The sequence below is a fragment of the Bubalus bubalis genome, chromosome 13 (genome assembly GCF_019923935.1).
Source record: "Bubalus bubalis isolate 160015118507 breed Murrah chromosome 13, NDDB_SH_1, whole genome shotgun sequence".
In the NCBI taxonomy this organism is placed as follows: domain Eukaryota; kingdom Metazoa; phylum Chordata; class Mammalia; order Artiodactyla; family Bovidae; genus Bubalus; species Bubalus bubalis.
Genome location: NC_059169.1, coordinates 70,432,530 through 70,459,911, shown reverse-complemented (window position 1 = coordinate 70,459,911; position 27,382 = coordinate 70,432,530). Strand labels below are relative to the sequence as shown.

Sequence of the window (27,382 nt, the reverse complement as noted above, 5' to 3'; positions counted from 1 at the left end):
GATAGACCTATTCAGCCCAAACTTGGGGTGTGTGTGAGTGAAATAATGGCTGACCACTGGAAACTGGCATTGCACTCAGTTAATACTTGAGGGGGGGGAGGTGTGGAGTGTTAGTTTTGATTGTGCCCCATGGCATGTGGGATTTTAGTTCCCCAACCAGGGATTGAATCCGGGCCCCCTGCAGTGGAAGTGTGGAGTCTCAATCACTGGACCGCCAGGGAAGCCCCACGTGATAACGGCTTTTTGAAAATAACGGGTAATCCCTCAGGAAGACCCATCACTTCTCCAGCTGAGTCCAGGGGCTTCGGCCACCTTTCCTCCGACCATCGGATAAGTGGGCACAGGGTGGGGAGCGCCTGGCGTGATTCGTTTTTTTTGTTGTTTGTTTTTTTTTTAAGTAGTTCAAATTCAGACTCGGAGGTCGAGAAGCCGTCTGCAAAGCCTCGGTGCGCTTCCCCGGCAGGGGAAATCCATCAGCTTGATTTCGCCAAAGCGGACTTCCGGCGGCGGGGACGCAGCGCGCAGACATGGACACGGCGGGGCCTTCCGCGCCCGAGGCGACCCGCGGCGCCTGCTGGTCCGAGGCCCAGGCCGCGCGGGACATAGTCCCGCTCCCGACCGGTGAGTACCGCGCCGGGGGCGGTCGGGTGGGGCTCGGTAGGGGCCCAGGGCCGCTCTCCGGTCGCCGCCTTACGGGAGTCGCCAGCCCCCTCTCCGAGACCGCGCTGAAGTCTTTGCCTCGCGGCCCCCGGGCGTCCACCGCCGGCGGCCCCGCGCCCAGACCACTACCCGGGGCCTCTCGGAGGGGCGATCGTTTGCCTCCGTTTACCGTGTGCCTTGCCTCCCCCACTGCAGATGGGACAGCCCATTGCTGCGGTCCTACAGCGCTAGGAATGCAGCCAGCTGGGGAAAGCGAAAGAAAAGCCTGTGGGTTTCCTTTCCCAGCGCGGCTCCACCCGCTTTTAAAACAATGCGGTCGGAGAAGTGCCCCGGGGAAGGGGGAGCTAGGCTGGAGGTGGACCCCTTTTGAAGGGACTGGTCAGTTGGGTCTCAGGATCAGTTGTTTAGTCGCTAAATCGCGTCCGACTCTTTGTGATCCCATGGACTGTGGCCCGCCAGGCTCCTCTGTCTAAGGGATTCCCCAGGCAGGAATACTGGAGTAGGTAGCCATGCCCTCCTCCAGGGTGTCTTGGCAGGCGGATCATTGGCAGGCGGATTTATTTATTTATTTTTAAACCGCTGAGCCACCGGAGAAGCCGGGCGGGGAGAGGGGGTGGGGCTGGCTGGGTTTGAGGAAGCAGTTTGGAAACTCCACAGAGAATGTAATGTTTTGGAACCATGCCCTCCTTTCCATTTAGTAGTTCAAGTCTGTGGCCCTGTCTTTAAGTGAGACAGCAGCCTCTTGAGGGGGCAGCTTTCTTGCAGTTCAACAGGTGTGGATCTTCTAACCCGTGTAGACCTTCTTCCCAGTGCAGGCTCAGGACCAGGTGCCAGGAATACAGAGATGAGCTAGGCAGACCCTGCCCTAGAGAATCTAATAGGCAACTCGTGTGTGAGCTGCTGAGAACCACAGAGGCACAAATGAGGGGTTCCTTCAGCTCAGCCTGGTGTTCAGGGGACACCCTGTCTTCATTTTAAAAGGCAAGAGTCAGTCACCCAGGGGTAGAAAGGGTGAAAGGGCAGTCCAGAGATGAAGACTCGAATAAAGGCGCCAGCCACAAAACATCAAATGTGGCAGCCACAAGTGAAGCAACATGTTGACTGTTTCATTTTAGCCAGCGAGCATTTAGCTAGTGGGCTTCCCTGGTGGCTCAAACGGTAAAGACTCTTTCAGCAATGCAGGAGACCTGGGTTTGATCCCTGGTCGGGAAGCTCCCCTGGAGAAGGGAATGGCTACCCACTCCAGTATTCTTGCCTGGAGAATCCCATAGACAGAGGAGCTTGGTGGGCTACATACAGTCCATGAGGTCGCAAAGAGTTGGACACAGCTGAGTGACTTAACACTAGCACTAGTGATCTATACAGAATGCAAGATGAGTTACTGGAGATGAGGTTGTTTCTTGACCTTTCCCCCAAACTCCAGACTCCTATAACCAATTTAATCAATGCCTGGAGTGATCTCAGTTTGTCTGCACATACCCACATTCTCCAGACCTACTCAACCACTAGCAGCCTTCCCCATTCCGTTCACCCGGGTGCTCAGACCAAGACCCTAGTGCCACACTCTGTGCCGCTCTTTCCTCCTTGCCTCCCACCTCACGTGTTAAGCAGACCAGTCAGTTGTGTCTCCAAAATGTATCTCGAGCCTGACCTCTTCTTGCCACTTCTATCACTACCATCCAAGCCACCATCATCTCAGGCCTAGACTGTGGGTTTCCTGGCTTCCACTCTAGCCTCTTGTACAGACAGGACTGCACAGTAGCCAAAAGGACCTTATAAAACAAAAAGCAAATGTGATTCTCCTGCTCAAAGCCCTCCAGTAGTCTCATTGCTTCCAGAATAATCTTACTGTGGCTACCGTGTACCCCGTGTCCTGATCTGATCCAGTCCCTACCCATCTTGATGCCTGCCACCCCTCGCTGCCTTGTGAGTCCTCTAAACCCCCACCATATTCAAATCTCTGCTCAGCGGTGACCTCCACAGACAGCCTTGCCTGCCCACCCTGTCTGTTTAGAAGAGCCCTCCCCCGTCCCTCATCAGTCTCACCCTCCTTCCCTTGCTCGGCTTTTCTTCATAGCACTTACTACTACCTGAAAATAATGTGTTTGAGGGTCTGTCTCGACTACTAGGATGTAAGTTTCATGAGTGTTGAAATTCACATCTTATTCCCTGCTTTATTTCTAGTGCCTAAAAGGATGCATAATAGGTGCTCATCACGTACTGAAGAAGCCAGTGAGTCTGCATGTAAAGAGCTTGATTTTTATTCTCTGGGTGATAGAGAAGGGTTTTTAGCAGGAGAGAAACACAGACAGTGGACATTGTAGATAGCCCACTCTGGCAGTAATGTGAAGAAGGAAGTGGAGGCGTGACAAGGGAAAGCAGGAGGAGGGACATGAGCTTATCAGAATGGACCAGATAAAAGACAGTGAGGGCAAGGCAGTCCACTTTTCCACACTGCTGCCACAGCTCACTCTCAGGTGCACATGTGCCTGCACACAGAGATCAGGCCATGGTAGTGCCAGTGTTCACTAGGGCCTGCTGGCTACAAATAGTGCAAAATCAACCTGATACCATTTAAGCAAAGGGGATGCTTATTACTGGAAAGCAGGGAGACCAGACTCGTCCCAGGAGCATGGATGCTGTTGTGTTTTCCAGAAAGAGCCAGGAACCAGGGCCTGAAAAGTCTTCATAAACTTTGACAGCACTCAGCATATCTGCTTTGTTCTTCTCTTTCTTTGGTCCAGTTTTCCTGCTAATGGGATAGAAGATGGCCACACTCACAGCTTCTCAGTTTTTTACATCTCCTTCTTCAAGAAGCCAGCCCAGTCTGAACTAAAATCTTCTATTCTGAATTCTGTATATCTGGGACGGGCAGGTAGGTCCTCTAGGACTGTCAGCTGTGCATAGGGAAAGCATCACATAGTACAAGCATGTCTGCTGGGGGTCATTCCTGTGTGTGATGGTGAGCCTGGATAAACCAGGAGACAGTACAGCTCTTATAAGTCAGGAAATAGGAAGGAAATAGTGAATAACCCAGTAGAAAAATGGGCTAAGGATGTCAGTGCCAGAGAAGAAATGCAAATGCCACCTTGTGATATCCTATATTCATAATTAGAGATGATGATTCATCTCTCTCTGCACTTTGTATTCTTTTTTGACTCAGTCATCTAACTTTCTGTCCCAGCTGTACCTTTATAGTATGTTTTAAAATCAGACAGACACTCTCTCATTTTTCCCTGAGTTTTGTTCACTGCCCGTAATCATTTATTCTTCCAAATAATACATTTTTAAACCTCTTTAAAATAACCTTCTTGAGATTTAACTTGAAATGGCATTAAATCTAAAACTTATGCCAACCAAAGAAAAACACAACCTAAAAATTGCAAGTTTTGTTTCATGTGGGGACCTTACTCAGGACTGTAGCCTGGGAGCCAGACTCAGGAACTGCTTTGAAGAGGTGAGGGAGGAGCCAGGATATGTAGATTTTGCTGAAAACAAACATGTGGTTGAACATCAGAAGACTACTGCTAATAACGAAATCTCAAGTTAATGATTTTAGAGCTTTTCTAAGTATGGGAAGATGCAAGAATCTGGGCTCATGGAAATTATTCCTTAGAAAGGCATTGTAAGTATTTAGAGCAAGTATTCTGGTTTCACCATCCTGAATTCCCCTGCTGCTAAGTCGCTTCAGTAGTGTCCGACTCTGTGCGACCCCATAGACGGCAGCCTACCAGGCTCCTCCATCCATGGGATTTTCCAGGCAAGAGTACTGGAGTGGGATGCCATCGCCTAGCTTCTCAAAATATCTCAAGTACTAAAAATAAAAATTACGTTTATACTGAAGACAGACCTTTTCACATATTTAATTGCTTCTTTGAAATACATGAATTAGTAAATTACTCAATTGTTGTGTGGGGTAGGGAGCCTATCCTTTGGGAGAAGGAGACTTTGGAAACTGTAACTTGAGTTAAAAGTATATTGTGCACCCAAGACCTTCTGGTCCCTGTGCTGAGGACCCCTCCACCAAAGAGGTGACAATCTACAGGAAGAAATGGAATTGCAAACATAATTACAATTCAGTGCGATGAACAGTGATCAGAATGTGTACAGGGCACTGTAACAGTGAAAACATGACAGTGAGCTCTGAGGATGTAGAGATGGATCGGGGAAGCCTGTAGAGGGCAGATGAAACCTGATCACAGTAGGCAAACATTCCCAAGGGACCCTGAGGGGCTCTGTGCTAAATGATAAGAAGAGACAATGGAGAGAATGAAATCTTGCCATTTGTGACAACCTGGGACCTAGGGGGCATTGAGCTAAATGAAATAAGTAAAGACAAATATCGCATGCTCTCTCTTAAATGTGAAATCTTAACAACAACAAAAGCTGAACAACTAAAAACAAGTTCAAAGATACAGATAACAGATTGGTGATTGCCAGAGAAGAGCGTGAGAGTGGAAGAAATGGGTGAACTGATTTTTTTTTTTAAGCTTAATTAAATTTAATTTTTTTTAACAACTGCATGAGAAAAAAGGAAAAATAAGGAACAGTGGCTAATGTAACTGTCATCCTATCTGAAAGAACCTGGGAAATTAATGCAAGAAAATGCACCTGTTTCACCCTATGGGGGCTTCCCTGGTGGCTCAGATGGTAAAGAATCTGTCTGCAATGCAGGAGATCAGGGGTTGATCCCTGGGTCAGGAAGATTCCCCAGAGAAGAAAATGGCAACCCACTCCAGTATTCTTGCCTGGAGAATTCCATGGACAGAGGAGCCCAGCGGGCCACAGTCCATGGGGTCACAAAGTCAGACATCACTGAGTGACTAACACCTTCACTTTCATCCCAATGAAGGACTTTTCTTCTGTAATTCAATATTATTCTAAAAGTATTGCCATCTCTCAGGTAGTACTGGGTTATATCCCCCAGGCCAGTCAGGCTGTGACTTTCAGCAGATTGTCCTGGGGAAGGGACATCTGTTCAGAGGTGGATATCTAGAAAATGTGGCAATCAGAAGTAAAGAAAACAAAGAACTCCCATGTAAATTCCTGAAGGTACAAAAACATGCCTCGCCTCCCTACACAGTCAAACCAAGCAGAACCAAAAGAAAGGAAACCACCGCAAGCTGAAAGTGCCTCCGTCACTGCAGGCATAGGAGAACTTGAAAGTGAAGTCGCTCAGTCGTGTCCGACTCTTTGCAACCCCATGGACTGCAGCCTACAATGCTCCTCCGTCTATGGGATTTTCCTGGCAATAGCACTGGAGTGGGATGCCATTTCCCTCTCCAGGAATTCCCCTGAGGGCACACCATTTTTGGGGGGTGGGGATTGCTGCAGTGGCTGATGGCTTGATGGCAGGCAGCATGTTTTTGTTTGCCCTTGTTTGAGATAGAACAGACAGCATTATGACATCCAGCCTTCTGTCCAGGTGCACCGTATTTCTCTCCTTGTACTGAAATGGAGCTTAAGACAGCGCTTTCATCATGTTACTCCCCTCCTCAAAAATCCTTCCTGCAGCCTTTCACCATCTGTTCCTCAAATTCTTTTCCAGCTTCCTTTGCACGAACTCTGCTCTTCAGTCCCGCTGATCGGCTGTCTCCCAGTCAGACCTCTTGGCCTTTTCCCCTGTCTGTGCTTCTGTCTGCAATGTCCCTCCCACCTTGACTCCCCTTTTCATCTCCAGGTTGTACCAGCTCAAATCCATGTCCTTGCCAGCACCCCATCCCGCAGGGAGCACTTCCTCCTCTTACCATAGCACGTATTTTATGCTAGCTCCAAAGTGAGGTCTTTCCTGCTCAGCAGCTACATTACTCTGTGCCAGGTATTCTGTTATTTTACTTTCCTAGTCGCTACTTCGTCTCCTTGTTTACCTTGTAAGCTTCTTGCAGGCAACAGATCTGTCTCATGTTTCTTTTATATCCTCTGCTGTACCTTCCATCTGTACCATATCTTCCATATGGTAGCCACCGTCTGCCTCTGCCTCTTGAGCATTGAAAATGTGGATTGTCCAGTTGAGATGTGCAGTAAGCACTAAACACACTGGACTTCAAAACTCAGTACAAAGGATGAATTAATTGTTTTATTGATTAAATGTTGAAAGGGTAGTATATTGGATATATTTGATGGAATAAAGCCTATTAAAATTAATTTCACCACCTTCCTTTTGAGGGGGGACCTGCCATGCAGCATGTGGAATCTTAGATCCCCAATGGGATCAAACCCATGCCCCCTACATGGAGAGCACAGAGTGTTAACCACTGGACCTCCAGGGAAGTCCCTCCTTTGCCTTTTTAAATGAGGCTTCTAGAAATTCTTCATCTGCACCTGTGGCTCACATGGTGTTTCTACAGTCAGCGCTGGTCTAGAGCCCTCAACACGGTGACTCTTGTACAAAGAGGCGCTCCCAACTCGGTGGTAGTTGGAGAGGAATGAAAAGCAGCAGTTCGCCGGTTGCATTTCATCTGAGGCATTTTCTCTCCGTCTCCCCCACTCCTGTTTTCTTGGTTGATAGGAGCAGGAGGATCACTCATTTGTAGCCCCACTAAGCAGGACTCCAATCCAGGAAACAGATGGTAATTAAAGAAGAAACTCATCTGAACGTGAAACAAATGCTAGCTCCAAAGTGAGGTCTTCAGACAGCGTGAGATGCAGAGTCTAATTTAAGAGAGGTGCCCAGAGATGTTCCACTTTGGAGTAACCAAAAAGCCAAAAGCACTTTTAAGAAGCACTTAAGCAGTTTAACCTCATCTAAATTAAACCCTTTCACCATTAAATGAAGTTTTGTTTCAGAACTAAAATTTGAAGGTAAAATTGAAAGTGCCTTCTGCTATGGAAAACCAGATGAATAAAGAGGATGAGCATTGGAAAGGGCAAAGAAATACTACATGGATGCTTGTGGCCAAATTCACAGCAACTAATAGATTAGAGTAAAGGTTGTCTCCCACTGGTGTGTCCAAGTGGAATGCTGGAAACAGCTGGCTTTTTTCTCCGTCTCTGACTCTTCCCTGTTCTTCCTAGCTCTCCTTCTTGTTTCTTTCTTCATCTCTTAAAAAAAAAAAATCTGCTTCCTATCATGTATCTTTCTCTCCTAATTTATTATAATGCTAGATTACATCACATTTAAGTACATTGTTCCTTTACTTCTTTAATTCACCCCAAATTTATTTTTTAATATAGTATAAGGATCTAAATTCTTTTTTATAGGTAGGTAGAGCATTATTTCTTGAATACAATTGATTTATAATGTCAGTAATTATAATCGAGAACTTCCTATGGGCAGGGAAGTGATGTGAGAACTTTGTATTTAGATTCCTACTTACGTTTGTTAGGCAAAGGGTTTCCTCATGTCTGTGTGTGCTCAGTGTCTCTAGTCATGTCTGACTCGTTGTAACCCTGTGGACTGTTAGCTCACCAGGCTCCTCTGTCTATGGGATTCTCCTGGCAGGAAGACTGGAGTGGGTTGTCATTCCCTCCTCCATGGGAATCTTTCCGACTCAGGGGTCAAACCGCGTCTCTTATGTCTCCTGCATTGGCAGGCGGGTTCTTTACCACTAGCGCCATCTGGGAGCCCCATTGTCCCTCATGTTTAGATCTTTTATTTAGTTTTTAGAAAGTTCCTGGACATTTTAAATAAAACATTTTTTTTTTCATTAAGTCATTAAAAAATGCAAAAGTAAAATTTAAAAAATTGCAAAGGTGCTTTTCTACTTGGGTCCTGAATTTTTTCTCCCTGGGAGCTAAAACTCTCTTCTAAAAACAAGTGCCCGGCCCTCTCCTTTCAGATGGGTGGAGGAGTTACAGACCAAGAAATTCCACTTTTCCATTTCTCATGAGGGATGTTACTTTGTAGGTGTCTTCCAGGTTGCAGAAAGGTTGCAAAAAAGGATATGCGCGCTCTGCCCCAAAGACCTCGAGTGTAGTGTCCTGTACTTTGCACAGTCAGAGAATATAGCTGCTCATGAAAACTGTTTGGTAAGTTTGAACACACATGAGTCCTTCAGGGAAGGACATCCTGAAATATATAAATGTACTTTGAATACAACAAAGAACAACACATTGGCTGCCCATGGTTTGGGCTTTTAAGTGGGGATTTAGGGAGCATATTTTTCTCATTTTAAAGTTTCAGATAGTAATATTTTTTGATTACTTTTGGTTTTATTTATAACTGATCAAACATAAGGAATTATGGTGAAGAAGCTTCTTTAAAGATATTTTAAATATTTCAAATGTAACAGATACCCATAGACATTTATAAAATGTCTACCCCAGATTTATTAAATGATATTATATGATACTCACTTCAGCTTTTATTTTTTTTAAGGAAAAACAACGTAGATAGTTAAGGACTCTCCCTTCTCTGTCCCATTCGTGGCATTCCTTCACCAACACAAATTTGGTACTTATTATTATCTTGTGTTTTTAATTTTATGCTTCCACCACATATTTAAGTATTTCTAAACAATAATATGATATTGTTTTACATGTTCTTGGACTCTACAGAATTTCTATCAAATTCTGTGGATTATTGAGACTTATCCATGTTGATAGTAGCTCTAATCTTTAATTTTAAATGTTACAGTATTCCATTTTATGACTGTAATTACTGTCTTTTTAAAATGATTTTGTTTTTCTTTCTTCAGTATTTATTATCTTTTGACTGTGCTGGGTCCTCGTTGCTGCGCCTGGGCTTTCTCTAGTTGCAGCAGGCAGGGGCTACTCTCTAGTTGGGGGTGTGTGGGCTTCTCAGCGCTGGGGCTTCTCTTGTTGCAGGGCAGAGGCTCCGCAGGGCGCAGGCTCAGCAGCTGTGGTGCACAGGCTTAGTTGCAAGACATGTGGGATCTTCCCGGATCATGGATCGAGCCCAAGTCCCCTGCATTGGCAGGCACATTCTTAGTCACTGGACCCCCAGGGAAGTCCGTATAATCACTATTAAAGTGAATGATCATTTGGGGTTTTCCAGTTTTTTATGTGACTGACCAGCTGCCATGAATATCCCTGGATAGGTCTCCTAATTCATGGGAGCTTTCCTCTGATCTGGGGGGCACTTAGCAAAAAGCAGAACTGCTGGGCTCAGGAAGAGTGCATTCTGCACCTCAGGAAATGTGCCAACCTGCTCTCCAAAGGGATTGCGCCAAGTTCGACTTCCACTGTTCTTGCGTCTTTGTCAACACATAATGCTGTGTGATTTATTTATTTATTTAGATCTGGTAAAAGTGTGCGTAATTATGTAGAAAATTGCCGAACTGTCTTCCACGGTGGCTGTACCATTTTACATTCCCACCCGAAATGAGTGAGAGTTCATGTTGTTCGTATTTTAATCAGTAATGGCCTGATGACATGAGATTTTGAACATCTTTTCATGTATTTATTTGCCATCTGTATATCTTCCTTGGTGTTGTCTGTTCAGATCTTTTGTCCAGTTTTTAATTAGCTTGTTGTTGTTAAGTTTTAAGAGCTCTTTATATTTTGGATAGAAGTCCTTTGACAGATATATTTGATGTATTTTCTCCCAGCCTGTAGCTTTTCTTTTCTTTCTCTTCACAGTTCCTCCTTGGGTCTGTGGTTTGGTGTCTGGCATGATCCTATGGAATTTAATGTTTTCCTTTCAGATGGGTGTGAGATAGTCTCGTTTGTATTTGCAGTTCCTGGATGACATAGTGGGCTTGCACCTCCCTTGCTGTGCTTCTTCTGTGTGGTTCTATTTGCTTTCTTTTTGCAGTTCTGTTTGTTGATTCTATGACTTCTGTTCAGAGACTACATTTTATTTTTGAGATCTTAATTTCACTTACATATGTTTATTTACATAAAAATACATTCAATGCTTTATCGTATATTTGGCTTTTGATTTTATTTATGGTGCTTCCTGTTGCATGGAAGCTTGTAATATAATTAACATTCATCATTTTCCTTTATAATTTGTAGGATTTTCACCCTAAAAATTTCTTTTCCATATAAAGGTTCTGTTTCCCAAAAAGTTTAAAAATTGTGTTGTTCTCATTTAGTTTCTTTTTTAAATTATGCTAATCAGTTTATTGTTGATAATAAGAATGCCTTTGGATTTAGAAACAGCTCATTTAGGACTGAGGTAAATTAGAAAGCTATGGGCTTCCCAGGTGGCTCACTGGTAAAGAATCCATCTGACAATGCAGGAGATGTGGGTTTGATCCCTAGTTGAGAAGATCCCCTGGAGAAGGAAATGGCAACCCCCTCTAGTATTTTTGCTTGGGAAACCCCATGGACTGAGGAGCCTGTTGGGCTAGAGTCTGTGGGTCACAAACGAGTTCGATACAACTTAGCTACTAAACAACAACAAATTAGAAAGCTAAAGGAAAGATTGAAATAATTAAGGGAAGTGATATTTTTGATGCAACTGAATTTATCTGGATTACCATATAAAGCAGGGATCTACTTTTGACAGCTTATGGTGAACAATGCCAGATTCATGGTATCTGAAGATGATTTAGCTTTGGGACCAGGAGCCAGGCTTGATCACTCAAGAGCTTTTGTGTAGCAGTATTATTAAAGTGAAAAAGGGACAGAGAAAGCTTCTGACACAGACATCAGAAGAGGGGTGGAGAGTACCCCGCTCACTGGTCTTTGCAAGGGCACTATATACCTTATTATAATAAAGGGTCTTACAGATGCACTCCCACAACATACATCTTAAGATAACAAGATTAGTCAGAAGGTTTTTGTTAAGGAGAAACATGTCTTTGAGCAAGATTCATTGTTATATTGACTAAGACAAAGCAGTGTAGAAAAAAACATTTGTCCTTTTCTGTTCTTTGGGAACTCCAGCCCCCTCTCTCCTCCTTGAGTACCCTGGACTTCTTATCAACCTACCTAGGAATTGACTCTCTCACTTTTTTTTTGTTTTTTTCTATGTGATTAACTACTTCCCCCAGCTCTATCTCACCTGCAGTGTGGGAGACCCAGGTTCGATCCCTGGGTTGGGAAGGTCCCCTGGAGAAGGAAATGGCTACCCACTCCAATATTCTTCCTTGGAGAATCCCATGGACAGAGGAGCCTGGTGGGCTACAGTCCATGGGATGGCAAAGAGTCGGACACAACTGAGCAACTAACACTTTCACTTTCCTGCACTGTTATTAAAAAAACAAACTATCCTTTCCTTACTGATTTGTAGTGATAATAATGGTTATTGTTATTATGATTTGGTGTCCACTATGTGTAAGGTAATACTCTGGGAGCTTACCTGTGCTGAACTATTCATCCTCACCACTACCCTAAGACGGAGGTTTTGTAATTACGCCCAAACTAAGGGTGGAACAACTGAGGCACAGAGAGATTAAGTGACTTGCCCAAGGTTGCAGGGCTGTAAGTGACTGAGCCAGGACTCTCACCTGGATGTCTAGTTCTTGAACCTTCATCCTTACCTGTTGCCCTTAACAGTATTGTCATATGGGCACAGATATCTTTCTGGCTGTCCATTCTGTTCCATTGGTCACTTATGTATCCCTGAGCTGGTACAATGCTCTTAATTACTATGATTTTACGATAAGCCTTAGTTATTTTTTTTTGCACTTTGAATTTGAGATCAGCTTATCAGTTTTCACAGAAATTTCTATTGGAATTTTAACTGGAATTCTATGGAATTTATAGATAAATTTAGGAAAAATAGACACCCTCACAATATGTCTTTCCATTAACAGGGGTGTCTCTCCAATTAGCCAGATCTTTTATGAATTTCAAAAATGCCCAACAATTTTTGTCAGAACTTTGGGTCAGGTCTATTCCTGCATTGGTTTTTGTTTTGTTTTTGTTAATACATTTTTAAAATGGACTATTATTGGTATACAGGCTTCCCAGGTGGCTCAGTGGTAAAGAACCCACGTGCCAATACAGGAGATGCAGGTTCAATCTGGGGGTCAGAAAGATCTCCTGGAGAGGAAATGACAGCCAGCTCCAGTATATGCTTGCTTGGAGAATCCCATGAACAGAGGAGGCTATAGTTCACAGGGTTGCAAAAGAGTCGGATATGACTTAGCAACTAGACAACAACATAATTGATATACACAAACACTATTGATTTTTTTTTTAACTCATCCAAAAATCTTGCCAAATTCTTGCATCTAAAAATCAGATTTACTTGGATATTTTATTTGGGCAGTCCTCATCTATAAGTGAAGACTTTTTTTTCCTATAAATTTTTGGGCCTCTTAATTTCTTTTTCTTATTTTACCACATTTTTATAGAACATTGTGTTATACTGGTGATTAGAAGCATTTTAGTGAGCCTTGATTGTTCTTATATTACTGGGATGCTTCTAGGTTTTATCATTAAATTTGTATTTAAGTTTTTAATACTTCCAATTTATTAAAATTAGATAGCTCCCTTTTATTTTTAGTTTTCTACAAGTTAAAGTATTGAATATTATGAAGTGCTTTTTTCTGCATCTATTGTAATGATCTTCTGGGTTCTTTCCCTCTCTTTCTCTGGCCATGCACAATGCTAGATGCTTTCTTTTTTTATATACATACTTTGACTTTCTTAAATCTCAAACTTACAGAAAAGTTGCACATACAGTACAAAGAATCTTTTTTGTTGGAACTGATCAAAGAAATATTCACATATTGAGATACAGGAAAGTCATTCTGGCTTATACATGAGTTAACTTGAATTTTATGCTAACTAAAATAGTCTTTCTGTGGCCTATCAAATATACATTGTACATCTGCTTTATTTGTTAGAAATAAGGGCACATTGACCAGAAGTAAAGAAAGTCCATGTTAAAAATAAAGATTAAATGCCTCTCTTCCTGGCATGCCAACACAGGTCCTTCTTTGAGGATAAACCTCCCTTCCCAGGTACCAAGGTCATACCGACTCACTGCATACGTGCTGGTCTGTTCTTTTTCTTCTTCTTTTTTTTTAAAATAATTTTGAAGAAATGTAACGCTGACTTGTTTAACGTTCTTTGTTCTAACAAGGTATAAAACTGTACTAGAAACAGTGCTTCTGCAGAGCAGTTTCTTAGAGTAATCTGGGAAATGGACTTCTGGGCTAGGCCTTCATTTGGCTCAAGTCCATTCTTATTATAGATTGTTCATTGATTATTTTCATTGACAGAACCATTGGAAATTGAGACACGATATCTTATCTTTCCTGAACACTTAGTGCGTCTTTTTTACAAACAAGGATATTCACATAATCACAATGTAACCATCAAAATCAGGGATTCAGCATTAATATATTACTATCACCTGATCCTCAGACCACTCAGGTTTCAGGTTCAAGTGTCCCAATAACTTTCTTTATAGCAGAAGATTCTGATATGTTTGGTTTTCATGTCTCAAGTTTTCTCCTTTTAATTTGTTACTATAAGATATGTGCTTGTTTATTTTCTGCTGTTAAGCCATTCTGAGAATAACACTGTTTGATTGTGATGTTTATCCTAATATACTTTTAATGTTCATTTTGTATGTTCAGTTAACTTTGTTGGTACAATTTACATTAAAAAGCACTCATTTTAAGTGTACAGTTCAGAGAGTATTAATTCATGTATTTGCCAATGTAACCGCTACCACCATCAAGATGTAGAACATTTCCATTACCCCAGAAGGTTCTCTCATGCCTCCTTGTAACCACTTCCCCCCCAGCCCCAGCACCTCTAGGTTGAGCCTGTCTTTCTCATCTCATATGAAAGGAAGCAGTATGTATGCTTTGTGTCTGGCATCTTTTGCTCATTAACAGTCTTTGGAGATTCTTCCATGGTGTTTCTTGTATCTGTATTTTGTTCCTTTTTAGTTCCGCACAGTATTCCATTGTATGGATCTGTCCTAATCTGTTTATTCATTTGTCTGTTGATAGACATATGTATTATTTTCATTGTGGGGCTATGCTGTGTGCTGTGCTCAGTTGCTTCAGTCGTGTCCGTCTCTTTGCAATTCTCTGGACTGTGGCCCGCCAGGCTCCTCTGTCCATGGGATTTCTCCAGGCAAGCGTACTGGAGTGGGTTGCCATGCCCTCCTCAGGGGATCTTACCAACCCAGGGATGGTACCTGCTTCTCTTGTGTCTCCTTCATTAGCAGGTGGGTCCTTTACCACCAGCACCACCTGGGAATTTTAAGATAACTCTGCTGTGCACATCTGAATATGTGTCTTCATGTAGGCATGTTTTTTGTGTATTATATCACTAGTTTATTTTTTTTAGATTCCACATATAAGTGATGACAAGTACTGTCTTTGACTTATTTCACTAAGCATAATACCTTCCACATCCATCCATGTTGTTGCAAATGGCAAAATTTCATTTTTTTTTATGGCAGAATAGTATTGCATTGTGCGTTTGTGTGTGTGCATACTAAATATACACATACATACATACATATATATGTGTGTGTATATATATTATATATATATAGGAGCTTCCCTAGTGGCTCAGATAGTAAAGAATCTGCCTGCAGTGAGAGAGACTCGAGTTTGATCCATGGATCTGGAAGATCCCCTGGAGAAGGGATCTTCTGAAGTGGCTACCCACTCCAGTATTCTTGCTTGGAGAATTCCACAGAGAAGCCTGGCGGGCTACAGTCCACGGGGTCACAAAGAGTCACACACTGCACATCTTTATTATCCGTCCATCTGTTGATGGACACTTGGTCTGCTTGCATACTTTGGCTATTGTAAATAACACTGTTATGAACATTGTGGTACGTGCATCTTCTTGAATTAGTGTTTTCATTTTCTTTGGATGCATACCCAGGAGTGGAATTGCTGGATCATATGATAGTTCTATTTTTAGGTTTTTTTTGAGGAACCTCCATATTGTTTTCCATAGCAGCTACACCAACTTAAATTCCCAACATCCAACAGAGTTCCCTTTTCTCAACATCCTCACCAGCATTTGTGTGCAGTCTTCTTGATGACAGCCATTCTGACAGGTGTGAGGCGACATCTCTTTCAGGTTTCCATTTGCCTTCTCTGATGATCAGTGATGCTGAGCATCTTTTCATGTGCCTTTTGGCCATCTGCATGTCTTCTTTGGAAAAATATCCATTCGGATCTTCTGCCCATCTTTTAATCAGGTTGTTTTTTGATCTTCAGTTTTATGAGCTGTTTGTATATTAACCCCTTACTGGTCATATCATATGCAAATATTTTCTCCCACTCAATAGGTTGTCTTTCTGTCTTATTGATGGTTTGTTGATGCAAAAGCTTTTAAGTTTAATTAGGTCCTATTTGTTTATTTTTGCTTATATTTTCCTTGCATTTGGAGATAAAAAAGAATACTGCTTTTTGTCAAAGAGAGTCCTGCCTGTGTTTTCTTCTAGGAGTTTTATGGCACCCAGTCTTACACTTAGGTCTTTAATCCATTTTGAACTTATTTTTGTGTATGATGAGATGTTCAAATTTCATTTTTTAACATGTTGCTGTCCAGTTTTCCCATCACTGCTTATTGAAGAGACTGTCTTTTCTCCATTGTATATTCTTGCCTTCTTTAAATGTGGACATACGCTTTTATTTCTTGGATGAATACCTAGAAGAGGAATGCTGGGTCATAAAGTAAGTGTATGTTTAACTTTAAAGGTGACTGCATTATTTTACACTTCTACCAACAATGTGTAAGCATTTCATTTGCTCCATACCTGCATTGACACTTGGTTATTTTTCAGTCTTTTTAATTCTGACCAATCTGGTGAGTGTGTATTGGTATCTCATTGTGGCTGTGGCTGCGGGTTACCGATTTTGAGCATCTTTCCATGTGCTTATTCACCATTTGTAACTCTTCTCTTCTGAAGTGTCTGTCCAGATCTTTTGGCCATTTTTAATTGTATTGTCTTATTGAGTGGCAACAGTTTTTCCTATATCCTAGATATACGTTTTTTGTCAGGCATATGAATTACAAATATTTTCTCCCAATTTCTGGCTTGCCTTTCTTTTTTCTTAGCAATGTCTTTCAAAGAGCAAAAACTTTTAATTTTGATGAATTCCAACTTGATACCTTTTTTTTTTTTTTTTAAATTTTATTTTATTTTTAAACTTTACATAACTGTATTAGATTTGCCAAATATCAAAATGAATCCGCCACAGGTATACATGTGTTCCCCATCCTGAACCCTCTTCCCTCCTCCCTCCCCATTCCATCCCTCTGGGTCGTCCCAGTGCACCAGCCCCAAGCATCCAGTATCGTGCATCGAACCTGGACTGGCAACTCATTTCATACATGATATTTTACATGTTTCAATGCCATACCTTTTAAAAATATTTATCTATTTATTTGGCTGTGTTGAGTCTTGGTTGCAGCATGTGGAGTCTTTTTTTGCAGCACACCAGCTTAGTTGCTCCATGGCATGTGGTATCTTAGTTCCCTGACCAGGGATCGAACTCATGTCCTCAGAGGACATTCCGCATTGGAAGGCGGGTTCTTAACCGCTGGACCACCAGGGAAGTCCCAACCAACTTGACAACTTTTTTATAGTTTCTGCTTTTATTAGAAATCTTTGCCTTGTCAGGTCAGAATGTTTTTCTTATGTTTTTCATGCGCTTTATAATTTAAGTATACTGTAATGTTGGTCTTTAATTAGGAAGTAGTTTGGATTTTTTTGGTCTCAAGAAGCTCTTAGAAATTCAAGCCAACCTGAATACACAAGAGGCTTTGTAATGAGTTGCAGGGCTACTCTGTGGCTCCTGAAGGCAGGTCCAGAGGCGCGGCCAAGAAACAGGAGCTGAGAAGCCCTTAGGAACCTTGGATGTCCTGTCTAGCCCTCATTTTTTGTTTTCCCTCTCTCAGTAGACTGACTTTCTCTTCTCTGACTGTGTGCCTCAGAGCCTATTTAACTTTCCTAGAATAGGAACTTTGGTTGGCCCAGCTTGGGATCTGGGCCTTGACCAAGTCCACTTAGCCACTGAGGGTCAGGGTTAGGCAGTGTGAAACATGCCCGGGGATCAGGACTATTCCCAGAGAAAAGCTGGGTGGCTTGAGGTCTGCTCACATACCCCAAAAGGTTGTCAGCTTCCATTCCGGATGAACACTTTTTTGGTACCATTTTCTGACTTGTAGCTCTCAACATTTCTTTGTACATGATCTGGATTGTTTTTCTTTTCCCAATCTGCAGCTGTATTCCTCGGCACTTGTGGAATGTGAGGACTATGATCCATCTAATAATGATAGAAATTTTGATGTGGAATCAGTAAAGAAAGAAATCAAGAGAGGAAGGAAGTTGGTAAGTATGAATGATTTTCTTACGAAGATGAACAGACCCTTGGGGATGCCTTCAAAAGAATGTCTATTTGATTAATAAACCAGGGATACAGATGTATCTTGGAGAGCTGAAAGAAGTAGGATCTGTATTGGAAACTTACATTCAATTGAATATATTAATATTTTAAAATAAGCTACAATGTGTTTCATCAGCAAAGTATCAATAGATAATGAGTCAGAATGCTTTGGTTAAAAGTAGAAGGAACTCCAGCTGAGACTGGCTTTTAAAAAAAAGAATGCTCATTTTCTCACTTAGCCAGAGGAAAAACTGGCTTCAGAGTTGGTTGATTCAGGGGCTCAGTGACGTCATCAAGGGCCCATCATCCTTTCCACCCTGCTGTCCACAGCATCAGCTGGTCCCTTTGTGATCTTAGGGTGGCCACAGGCAGCTGCTGAAGCATCAAGCTTTTGTCTTCCTGTCTGTAAAAACTTCTTCCCCAAGCATGGCCTAAGAGCCCTCCTGAAAGCTGAGTTAGGCCACATTTCTCTTTCTGCACCAATTGCTAGAGGCGACCGTACGTAATCAGGATCTACCCTTGGAGCTGGGGTCAGCTCCCTGGGAAGGAAGCACCCTGGGCAGTTACCCTCCCGGGGCTGCTGCAGGAGACTCCCCCAGTGACAGCACCCTTCACAGCTTAGTCAGCAGTACAGTAAGCGTAAGCACTGACACGCTCAGCACCACCACAACCCACAGTCAGGTTAGTGATCCAGAGCAAACATTCTTTTAGTCCTTGTGCGATGTCAGCATATATGGGGGCAGTTTCCGCAGCACCCGATGCACTTTGAGATGTGCCTGCTCTGAGCACTCAGTGAGCAGGCAGCTCAGCACAGCTGGGGCTCAGGAAGCCTTCCATGCTGGGGGTGGGGGTGAAAATGAAGACCGGGAATTCCAGAGAGGGGGGACAGGGTGTGCAAAAGCTTATGGAAGGCTGGAAAGAAGATGTGGTGTGTTCATAGAACCACAAGCATAGGACTCTCCCTGGCATTCTCTTTACTGACCTCACAGAATTATATAGATGTAATAGAAGGTGTGAGGCCATTCCCTTGCCCTTAGATAGTGAGCTGACTCGAGTTTTCACTGGAACAGCAAAGCCACAGTAAACGTCTTTGTGCATTACCCTTATGTGCTGGTATGAGGGGTACTGTACGGCACAGTCCTAGAAACAGCTGAGTCAGAGAGAATTCCCTTTAAAATCTTTGAAACATGCTGACAGAATGACCCCCAGGAAGACTGTACCACTTTATATGTCTGTTCTTAGTGGATGAAAGAGCGCTTCTCCCAGCCCTAGACAAAAATGAGTGTCACAGACCTTGCTGATTTTTGCCAGTCTCACCAAGTTCTACATTGCGTTTCCCTGACCCCTGGAGAGGCTGACCATTTCCCCTGCTTAGTCTTCGTCCTGGCCTCCCGGCTCGCCCATCTGCAGTGGCTCTTCGGCCATCCCTGGCCACGGGCTAACATAGCCGTCATTCCCCTGCGGCCCTCCCCGCCCTGCCGGACGCCCTCCATGCTCACGGAGCAGAACCCCTCCCTGGGGAAGCACGTCTGTATGACGTCTGCAGGAGCTCAGTAGCGCTGGCAGCCGAGCAGTTAACCCGAGAAAACCCAGACGTTCTCACTGATCTTAGATTCACAGCCATAAACCTCAAACAAACCGTCAGCACTTCACCCTCTGCACGAACTGATTCATGTCCTCTCATCTGTCTTTGAAATCTTGCCCCACCCCAACTTCTCATTCCCAAGATGATGACTCTGCCTGTTGGGTTTTGGTGGGTTTTTTTTTTTTTTAATATTTATTATTTATTTATTTGGCTGCACCGGGTCTTAGTTGCGCCGTGCGAACTGTTAGAGCATGTGGGATCTAGTTCCCCAGCCAGAGATCAAACTAGGGCCCCCTGCTTTGGGGAGCCTGGAGTCTTAGCCACCAGACCACCAGGGAAGTCCTGGTTCTGTTTTTCTTTTTGATAAGAGTTTAGTTTTAGGTTCACAAAAAAAGAGGGGACAGTACAGAGTTCCCATATCCCTCCCCACCCTTTATCAACACCGTCCCTCTGGAGAGGGGACATTTGTTACAACTGATGAACAACACTGATACATCAGAAACACCCAGAGGCCATCACTGAAGTTAGGGTTCCCTCCTGGTGGTATACATTTCTTTGCCTGATTCTTACCAAGAAGGTGGAAGCAATTAGACAGGAACTCCTCCTGAATACTCCACCTACCTGCCCCAGACCTCCAGCCTGTCAAAGCTAACCCTGCACTTGGGCTTTGGGGCCGCTTCCCCCACCCGCTCCCCAAGGACTAGGCTCTTGCATTTTCCTCCCCCGCCCCTTCATATCAGTGTCCCCTCTTTCTACTTGATTATTCCCGTCAGCATATAAACATGATCAAACTGATCATGTCATTTAAAAAAAAAAAAAATCCTCCCTCATACACCAAAAGCTGGTCAGTTACACGGTCACTTGTCTGACTTAGGTGACCTTCCGGCAGGACCCTCACACACTGGTCCCTGCCATGCATTTTGCAGCACTTCCTTCTTCTCACATCCTGGACACACTCTGCCGGGATGTCTTACCTTTCGGGCTGCTGCTTCCCAGGTGCCTGGGCTGTTTTTCCTCCTCTGCTCACCCTCTGTGGTTTGGAGTGCCCGAGAGGCCCTGTCCTGGGCTCCTCCATCAATCTGAACATCCTTCTTCCATGACTTCATCCAGTTCCCGTGGCTTCAGGACAACTCTTATCCCTGGACTCTTTTATCTCTAGCCCTGAAGACCAGCCTGACATACTTACCTGGATGTCTAATTGCATCTCCCGTTAAACTGGCCCAGAAAAAAATAGCTCCATCCCCTGCACATATCTGCACACGGTCCATCCACACCTTTCCGCTTCTCCTCTGCAAACAGCACATCGCTTGTCCGCCATCATCTGCTCCACAGCCCTATCCCAGCATCAAGCCCATCAGCGTCACCCTATAGACCTTGCGCCCTCCTCTTCTCTCTCACCACCACCCATCCACCAGGGTGGGGTCTGACCCCACTCTCTCGGACGATTGCTGAACATGGTGGATACCTGTCCCGCTTTTCTCTCCTGCCCACCCCTCCCAGCCCATCCTCCACACAGCTGCCAGAACAGTGTCTTTACGAGTCAGTTTATGCTCCCCTTGCATGAAGATAAAACCCCAGCTCATCACTGTGGTTCATAAGGCCCATATGTCCAAGCCCTGTTAGCCCCTGGATCTTAGCTCAGACTCTCCCCCTTGCCTCCCCCCTGTTCCAGTAACACTACCCGTCCCTCTTGTAAGCTGGCCAGTACGGAAGCTCATTCCTGTCACAAGAACACAAGGCCTTCTGCTGACAATGTCCTTACCTCTGCTTTGATGTAGGCTAGGAGCCCTTATCGGAGAAGGGAATGGCACCCCACTCCAGTACTCTTGCCTGGAAAATCCCATAGACGGAGGAGCCTGGTAGGCCGCAGTCCATGGGGTCGCTAAGAGTCGGACATGACTGAGCGACTTCACTTTCACTTTTCACTTTCATGCATTGGAGAAGGAAATGGCAACCCACTCCAGTGTTCTTGCCTGGAGAATCCCAGGGACGGGGGAGCCTGGTGGGCTGCCGTCTATGGGGTCACACGGAGTCGGACACGACTGAAGCGACTTAGCAGTAGCAGCAGGAGCCCTTATAATGTTACAGCCTTAGGGAGGCCTTGGGTATCACTGACCACCCAATTTGAAGTAGGGAACCAGAGACACTCTATCACTTGGCCTTAATTCTCTACAAAGCGTATGTCATTGTTTTAAAGTTGGCTTTATTTGATCATTGTCTGTCTCCACCACAAAGTTTACTTCGTAATGGCAGGTACCTTATCCACTCCTGTTTCCCCTGTCCTAGAAGAGAGCCTGCCAGGTCAACAGCTACCCTGTGGTCTTTCAGTGAGGCAGTGTTTATTGTTCAGTTGCTAAGACGTGTCTGACTCTGTGACCTCATGAACTGCACACCAGTCTCCTCTGTCCTCCACTATCTCCTGGAGTTTGCTCAAATTCATGTCCATTAAGTTGATGATGCCATCCAACCACCTCATCCTCCGTCGTCCCCTTCTCCTCCTGCCCTCAATCTCTCTCAGCATTAGGGTCTTTTCCAATGAGTGAGCTCTTCACATCAGGTGGCCAAAGTATTGGAGCTTCAGCATCAGTCCTTCCAATGAATATTCAGGGTTGATTTCCTTTAGGATTGACTGGTTTGATCTCCTTGCTGTCCCAGGGACCCTCAAGAGTCTTCTCCAGCACCACAATTAGAAATCATCAGTTCTTCAGCACTCAGCCTTCTTTTTGGTCCACCTGTCACATCTGTACGTGACTCCTGGCAAAAACCATGGTTTTGACTATGTGGACCTATGTCGGCCAAGTTATGTCTCTGCTTTTTAATACGCTGTCTAGGTTTGTCATAACTTTCCTTCCAAGGAGCAAGCATCTTCTAATTTGATGTTTATTGGCTGTTTGTATTTCTGGTGTGGTTTGCCTCTTCCCGTTTTTCTGTGCATTAGTAGATTCTTAACCCATTTAACTATGCAGCAAACAGTCCTCCTCTTTTCTTTTTATGGTATCTTATCACCTTAAAGGTGGCGCTTACATTTTCTTATGTAGTCAGATCAGTCTTTTTCTTTGTGGCTTCTGAGTTTCCTGCCTTGCTTAGACAGCCTTCCTCACCTCAGTACTATACTTTTTTCTTTTCTCATATTTTCCAGATTTCAGTAGGTTTTTAAAAATAACCTATTTTTTATATAAAGCCTTATTCCACATGAAATTTATTGAGAAATATATTGTGAGGTAGGGATCTTACTGTTACTTCTTTTCTGTGCATCTAGTTAGATGCCCCCCCAGCGTTAACTGATCATTCTTTGTACTCTGACTTCACATCCTGCCTTTCGCACAATCTAATTGCTCTCCCATATTTACATTTTGTTTATTTAGAGTTGTTTGTGCTGCTCTTGGGATACTGTGTGAGCTTTCTCCTGTTCTGCTAGGTGGTTACCTTGAGCTTGTACTTCGTGCAGCCAGAGTGTGATATAAACCAACCTTGGTCATGGCTGGAATTCCCCCAAATGGTTAGGTTTCTGTCCTTCTAGCCATCTCTACCCCACCTTCCTATCAGGCCAATAGACTAATACAGAGGCAAGAGATCAAATGAATTGAAGTAAGGAAAAAACTTACTCTTCAGAAGCTTTTTTATGTTTGTTTTTTTTACATTTTTGGCCTTTCTGCATAGATGCTAAAGAGGTTTCCCTTCCTTTCTCTCATGTCTCCTCAGTCAAGCGTCTGTGAGACACGCGCTGTTATCCCCAGGGAAGAATGCAGGTCCAGGAGAGGGGAGGGGGCCTGCTCGAGATGGCACAGCTGTTAGGGCACCCCCTGGAGCTGCCCTTGGCCACAGGCTCAGTGTCGCCTGCAGAACCTCTTGCCTAGAGCCAGGCAGTGTTGCCAGCCCTGCTTTTTAGAAATCTCTTAAAGAGAGGGGACAGGAGCTGGAAACAAGAGTTTTCTTTTAATCAGATCATTACAAAACATTCCAGTTAGCTGAGGTTGTGCTGAAATTCCAAAACGAGCAGCCAGATGTCAGGACCCAGTGTTTGTAACTGAGGACATGAGGGCAGCCAGCTTAAAAATAGCACTTGATGACCTCTTGCCTTTTAATTTTCAACAAAAACTCTGAAAAAGCAGGTGCTTACTCAGTAAATTTCCTCTTCTGTAGAAATGCACGTTTTGTGGGAAAAAAGGAGCCACCGTGGGATGTGACTTAAAATCCTGTTTCAAGAATTACCACTTTTTCTGTGCCAAGAACGACCACGCAGTTCTGCAAGTTGATGGACGTACAGGAATTTATAAGTATTTAATAAAACTGTTTTAAAGCCACATTTGGGGGAGGGGTGGATTGGAATATGGAATGGTTAGATTAAGAGAAGATTTTTTAAAGCTAGTTTTATACAAATTCTTTCCAAGTAGGAATGTGGTTTGGGAGATGCCCAGTTAGGAACCTGGCTTCCCAGGTGGCTCAGTGGTAAAGAACCCACCTGCCAGTGCATGAAAGTGGGTTCAGTCTCTGGGTCAGAAAGATCCCGAAGGAGGGCATGGCAACCACTCCAGTGTTCTTGCCTGGAGAAAGAATCCCACGGACAAGAGGGCCTGGCGGGCTACAGTCCACGGAGTCACAAAGAGCTGAACACAACTTAGCGACTAAACAGCAACAATAGTTGTAAGAAGGAAAGCAGGGTTGGTTTTGTCTGGAGTTTGCTCTCCCTGCACCGTGTCTTTCCTGGCAGAAAGTGTTGCTTGTCATAGGGGTGCAAGTGACCTAATAGGTGGCCACAAGGCTGGGAACCAGTCCACACTCGCTCTCGTCTGCAAACAGGAAGGAGCCTTCTTAGTCACAGGTCCCCTATACCATCTTGTCTCCAAATGGATGCATTTCCCCACTGATGTCACCACCCTCTTCACTATAGCCTCTGAAAAGGACAAAGTAGGCAGCAAGTACAGTTATCAGACATCAAGTCCTTGAAGAAAAACTTGTTTTGGCTTTGAGATCCTGCTCCTTGTCTTTCAGTAATTCTGTCGTGTTAATGTTTACGCAGTGAGGCGTATTTCAAGTCTACTACAAGTGTATTTGTTTTACCCGGAGAAACTTGATCTTCCTTCTGATGAAAGATGTCAGTTAAGTCATTATACAGTTTAGTCAGAGGAAATCAGTATGCCAGTTGTTAATTGATTCAGGTCATTGTAAGTGAACTCTTTCATATATAGATGCAGTGTAGAATATGTTATATAAAGGTGAAGAAAGTTATATAATGGTCTTAACAGTATTGACCTTTTTAATGTTATGAGATGAAGTAAAACAGAGACTGATGGTCTAGCGTGGACAAGCCGGGCAGACACTTGTCACTTCTTCGGGGCATGTGAATAGATTCTGATCGAACTGGACATTTTATTTATTTTCGCTGCGCTGGGTCTTCGTTGCTGCGCACGGACTTTCTCTAGTTGTGACGATGGGGGGCCGCTCTCGAGTTGCTGAGACGGCTGCTCTTTGTGGTGGCCTCTCGTTGCAGAGCTCGGGCCCCGGGTACGCGGGCTCTAGAGCACAGGCTCAGTTGTGGCGCACAGGTTAAGTTGCCCCTCAGCATGCGGACTCTTCCCAGACCAGGGATCGGACCTGTGTTCCCTGCATTGGCGGGTGAATTGTTTATCACTGGACCACCAAGGAAATCCTGGACATTTTAAAGTTCAGTGAAATATATACATTTTTTTCAGTCATAGTATCTGAATAATAGGATCCGTGTTGAGAGGATTATTATTTTATAATTGGGAGTATAGTTGATTTACAGTGTTGTGTTAGTTTGAGGTGTACAGCAAAGTGATTCAGCTCAGGCTTTCTCAGATTATTTTCCCTTACAGGTTGTTACATAATACTAGGCAGAGTTCCCTGTGGTATACAGTAGGTCCTTGATGGCTATCTGTTGTATATATAGTAGTATATATATGCTAATCCCAAACTCCTAATTTATCCCTCCCAGAGGGTTACCTTTAGTACGATTTTTTAATATCTATTACATTCCTAAATGATATTTTAAAATTCCATATGGAGGGTAGACTTCCCCCCCCAATTTTATCAAAGTCTTCCAACACTAACTTTATAACCCACTTACTTTATGCCAGGAATACTTCAAAGTACTTTGCAAAGATTAATTCATTTAAAACTCATATAATAGTCCAGTAAGGTAGATACTGTTATTCCCATACTATTATGAGGAGACTGAGGCCCTGAGGGACAGTAATTTGTACCCAGGCCACACTTTTGGCAAGTAGCAGAGCTGGGCTAAAGGGCTCCAGAGACTTTGCTCTTTGCCACCACATCCTCTTTAAGCTTAGGGGCCATATATGCCAAAATATGGGCAAACCTAACATTCCAAAAAGTCTAAAGTAATTTATAAAATAATTTGACTTCTGATTTTACAAGTTCCATAGGTATTTTCTTGCTTGAGACTAGACAGGAAATGTATGAATATGTTAATTTTATATTCTTTTTATATTTGATTTACAGAGAAACCCATGGGTTGTAATATTCTATTTCACTTTTATTACTTACCTTCCCAAAGAGCTTGTTTTATTATGACTTCTCCAAAGTCCTGAAACACCCACTGTGAAAGACTATTATTAGCAGAGCTCCAAGGTCAAACAAAAAGAAGTTCCTGCTATACCTTAAAGTCTGAAAAAATACTGATCATATATTAGAACCACTGAAGAGAGACTCCATAAAATAATCCTTTTTTGTCATAGTTTTTATCGAGTATCAGGCTTCCCTGGTGGCTCAGACAGTAAAGAATCTGCCTGCAATGCAGGAGACCCAGGTCTGATCCCTGGGTCAGTAAGATCCCCTGGAGAACGGAATGGCTACCTGCTCCAGTACTCTTGCCTGGAGAATCCCATGGACAGAGGAGCCTGGAGGGCTGTGGTCCCTGGGGTCGCAAAGAGTCGGACACGACTGAGCGACTAACACTATCAAGTACCAGGTGAACTTTCATCGATTTTTTATTGAATTGAAACATTCAGAGTGCCTGTCATGCACAAGACCTGTTGTTATGTGCTGTGATATAAAGAGGAACAAGATGTGGACTAAACCCATCACCTCACGGGAGGACCAGAAGGTCAGAACTATCAGCCTGTGGCAGGATGGGAGCAGGAGGGGACTTGCGTGAAGCTGGCTTGGCCTTCAGTTGATAATTGTTGAAAATGGGTGGGGGCATGGGAGTTCATCGCATCTCCTCCACTTCTGTTTGAAAATTTCCATAAAAAATTAAGTGTACCTGGCAAACAAAAGTGCTCAGAGATACCAGAATCCAAAGGATGAGGAGATTAATATTGATTGGGGATGGGGGGTGGTTTGCTGGGAGAACTGCATGGAGGAGGCGGGCACTGGTATAAGATGGGAAGAATTCATACATTCTCCTAGGCGTGGGGGACCCTGCATCTGGGGGTCAGCACCTTAAAGACAAAGATCTGGGGGCAGAGGAGGAACAAAGGCTGCAGAAAAAACCGGGTCCAGGGCAGCTCCTTCACTCAGAGCACTCCTCTGCTGCAGCTACACTTCTTCCTTCTCTTCTATGGCTGATCAATTCCAGGCTTGTGAAGATCAAAGATCTGGGGGCGATGCCTGTGGAGTTAGAGAACTACTCACTCCGCAGATTAATGCATGCAATTTGCGGTTTCAGTTTCTTGTTTCTTTTTGGCTGCGCCTGGCCTTTGTTGCTGCATAGGCTTTTCTCTGGTTGTGGAGAGCACGGGCTTCTCATCGCGGTGACTCCCCTTGTTGCAGAGCGCGGGCTCTGGGCGCATGGGCTCAGCAGTTGGAGCACGTGGGCTGGGGTAGCACAGGATCAGTAGTTGTGACATGCTGGCTTAGATGTCCTGTGGCACATGGGATCTTCCTGGACCAGGAATTAATAACCCGTGTCCCCTGCAATGGC

The 27,382-nt window shown here is 43.9% G+C and overlaps 1 protein-coding gene across 9 annotated transcripts in view; it reads left to right on the top strand.

Moving 5' to 3' along the window:
* Positions 1–27,382, top strand: part of LOC102392662 (SET domain bifurcated histone lysine methyltransferase 2) — a 79,914-nt gene that overhangs the window by 43,716 nt on the left and 8,816 nt on the right. For 5 of the 9 annotated variants that reach the window (XM_044926963.2, XM_044926966.2, XM_044926965.2 and 2 more), the window contains 2 exons: positions 402–621; positions 17,729–17,808. In XM_044926963.2, the coding sequence (XP_044782898.2) occupies positions 402–606 (205 nt within the window). In that variant the 3' untranslated portion in view covers positions 607–621; positions 17,729–17,808. Of the gene's footprint in view, positions 1–401; positions 622–3,404; positions 3,536–8,506; positions 8,629–17,728; positions 17,837–23,619; positions 23,754–27,382 lie in introns of those variants that run through there. The other 4 variants (XM_044926968.2, XR_006543885.2, XM_044926962.2 and 1 more) reach the window with 4 other exon arrangements.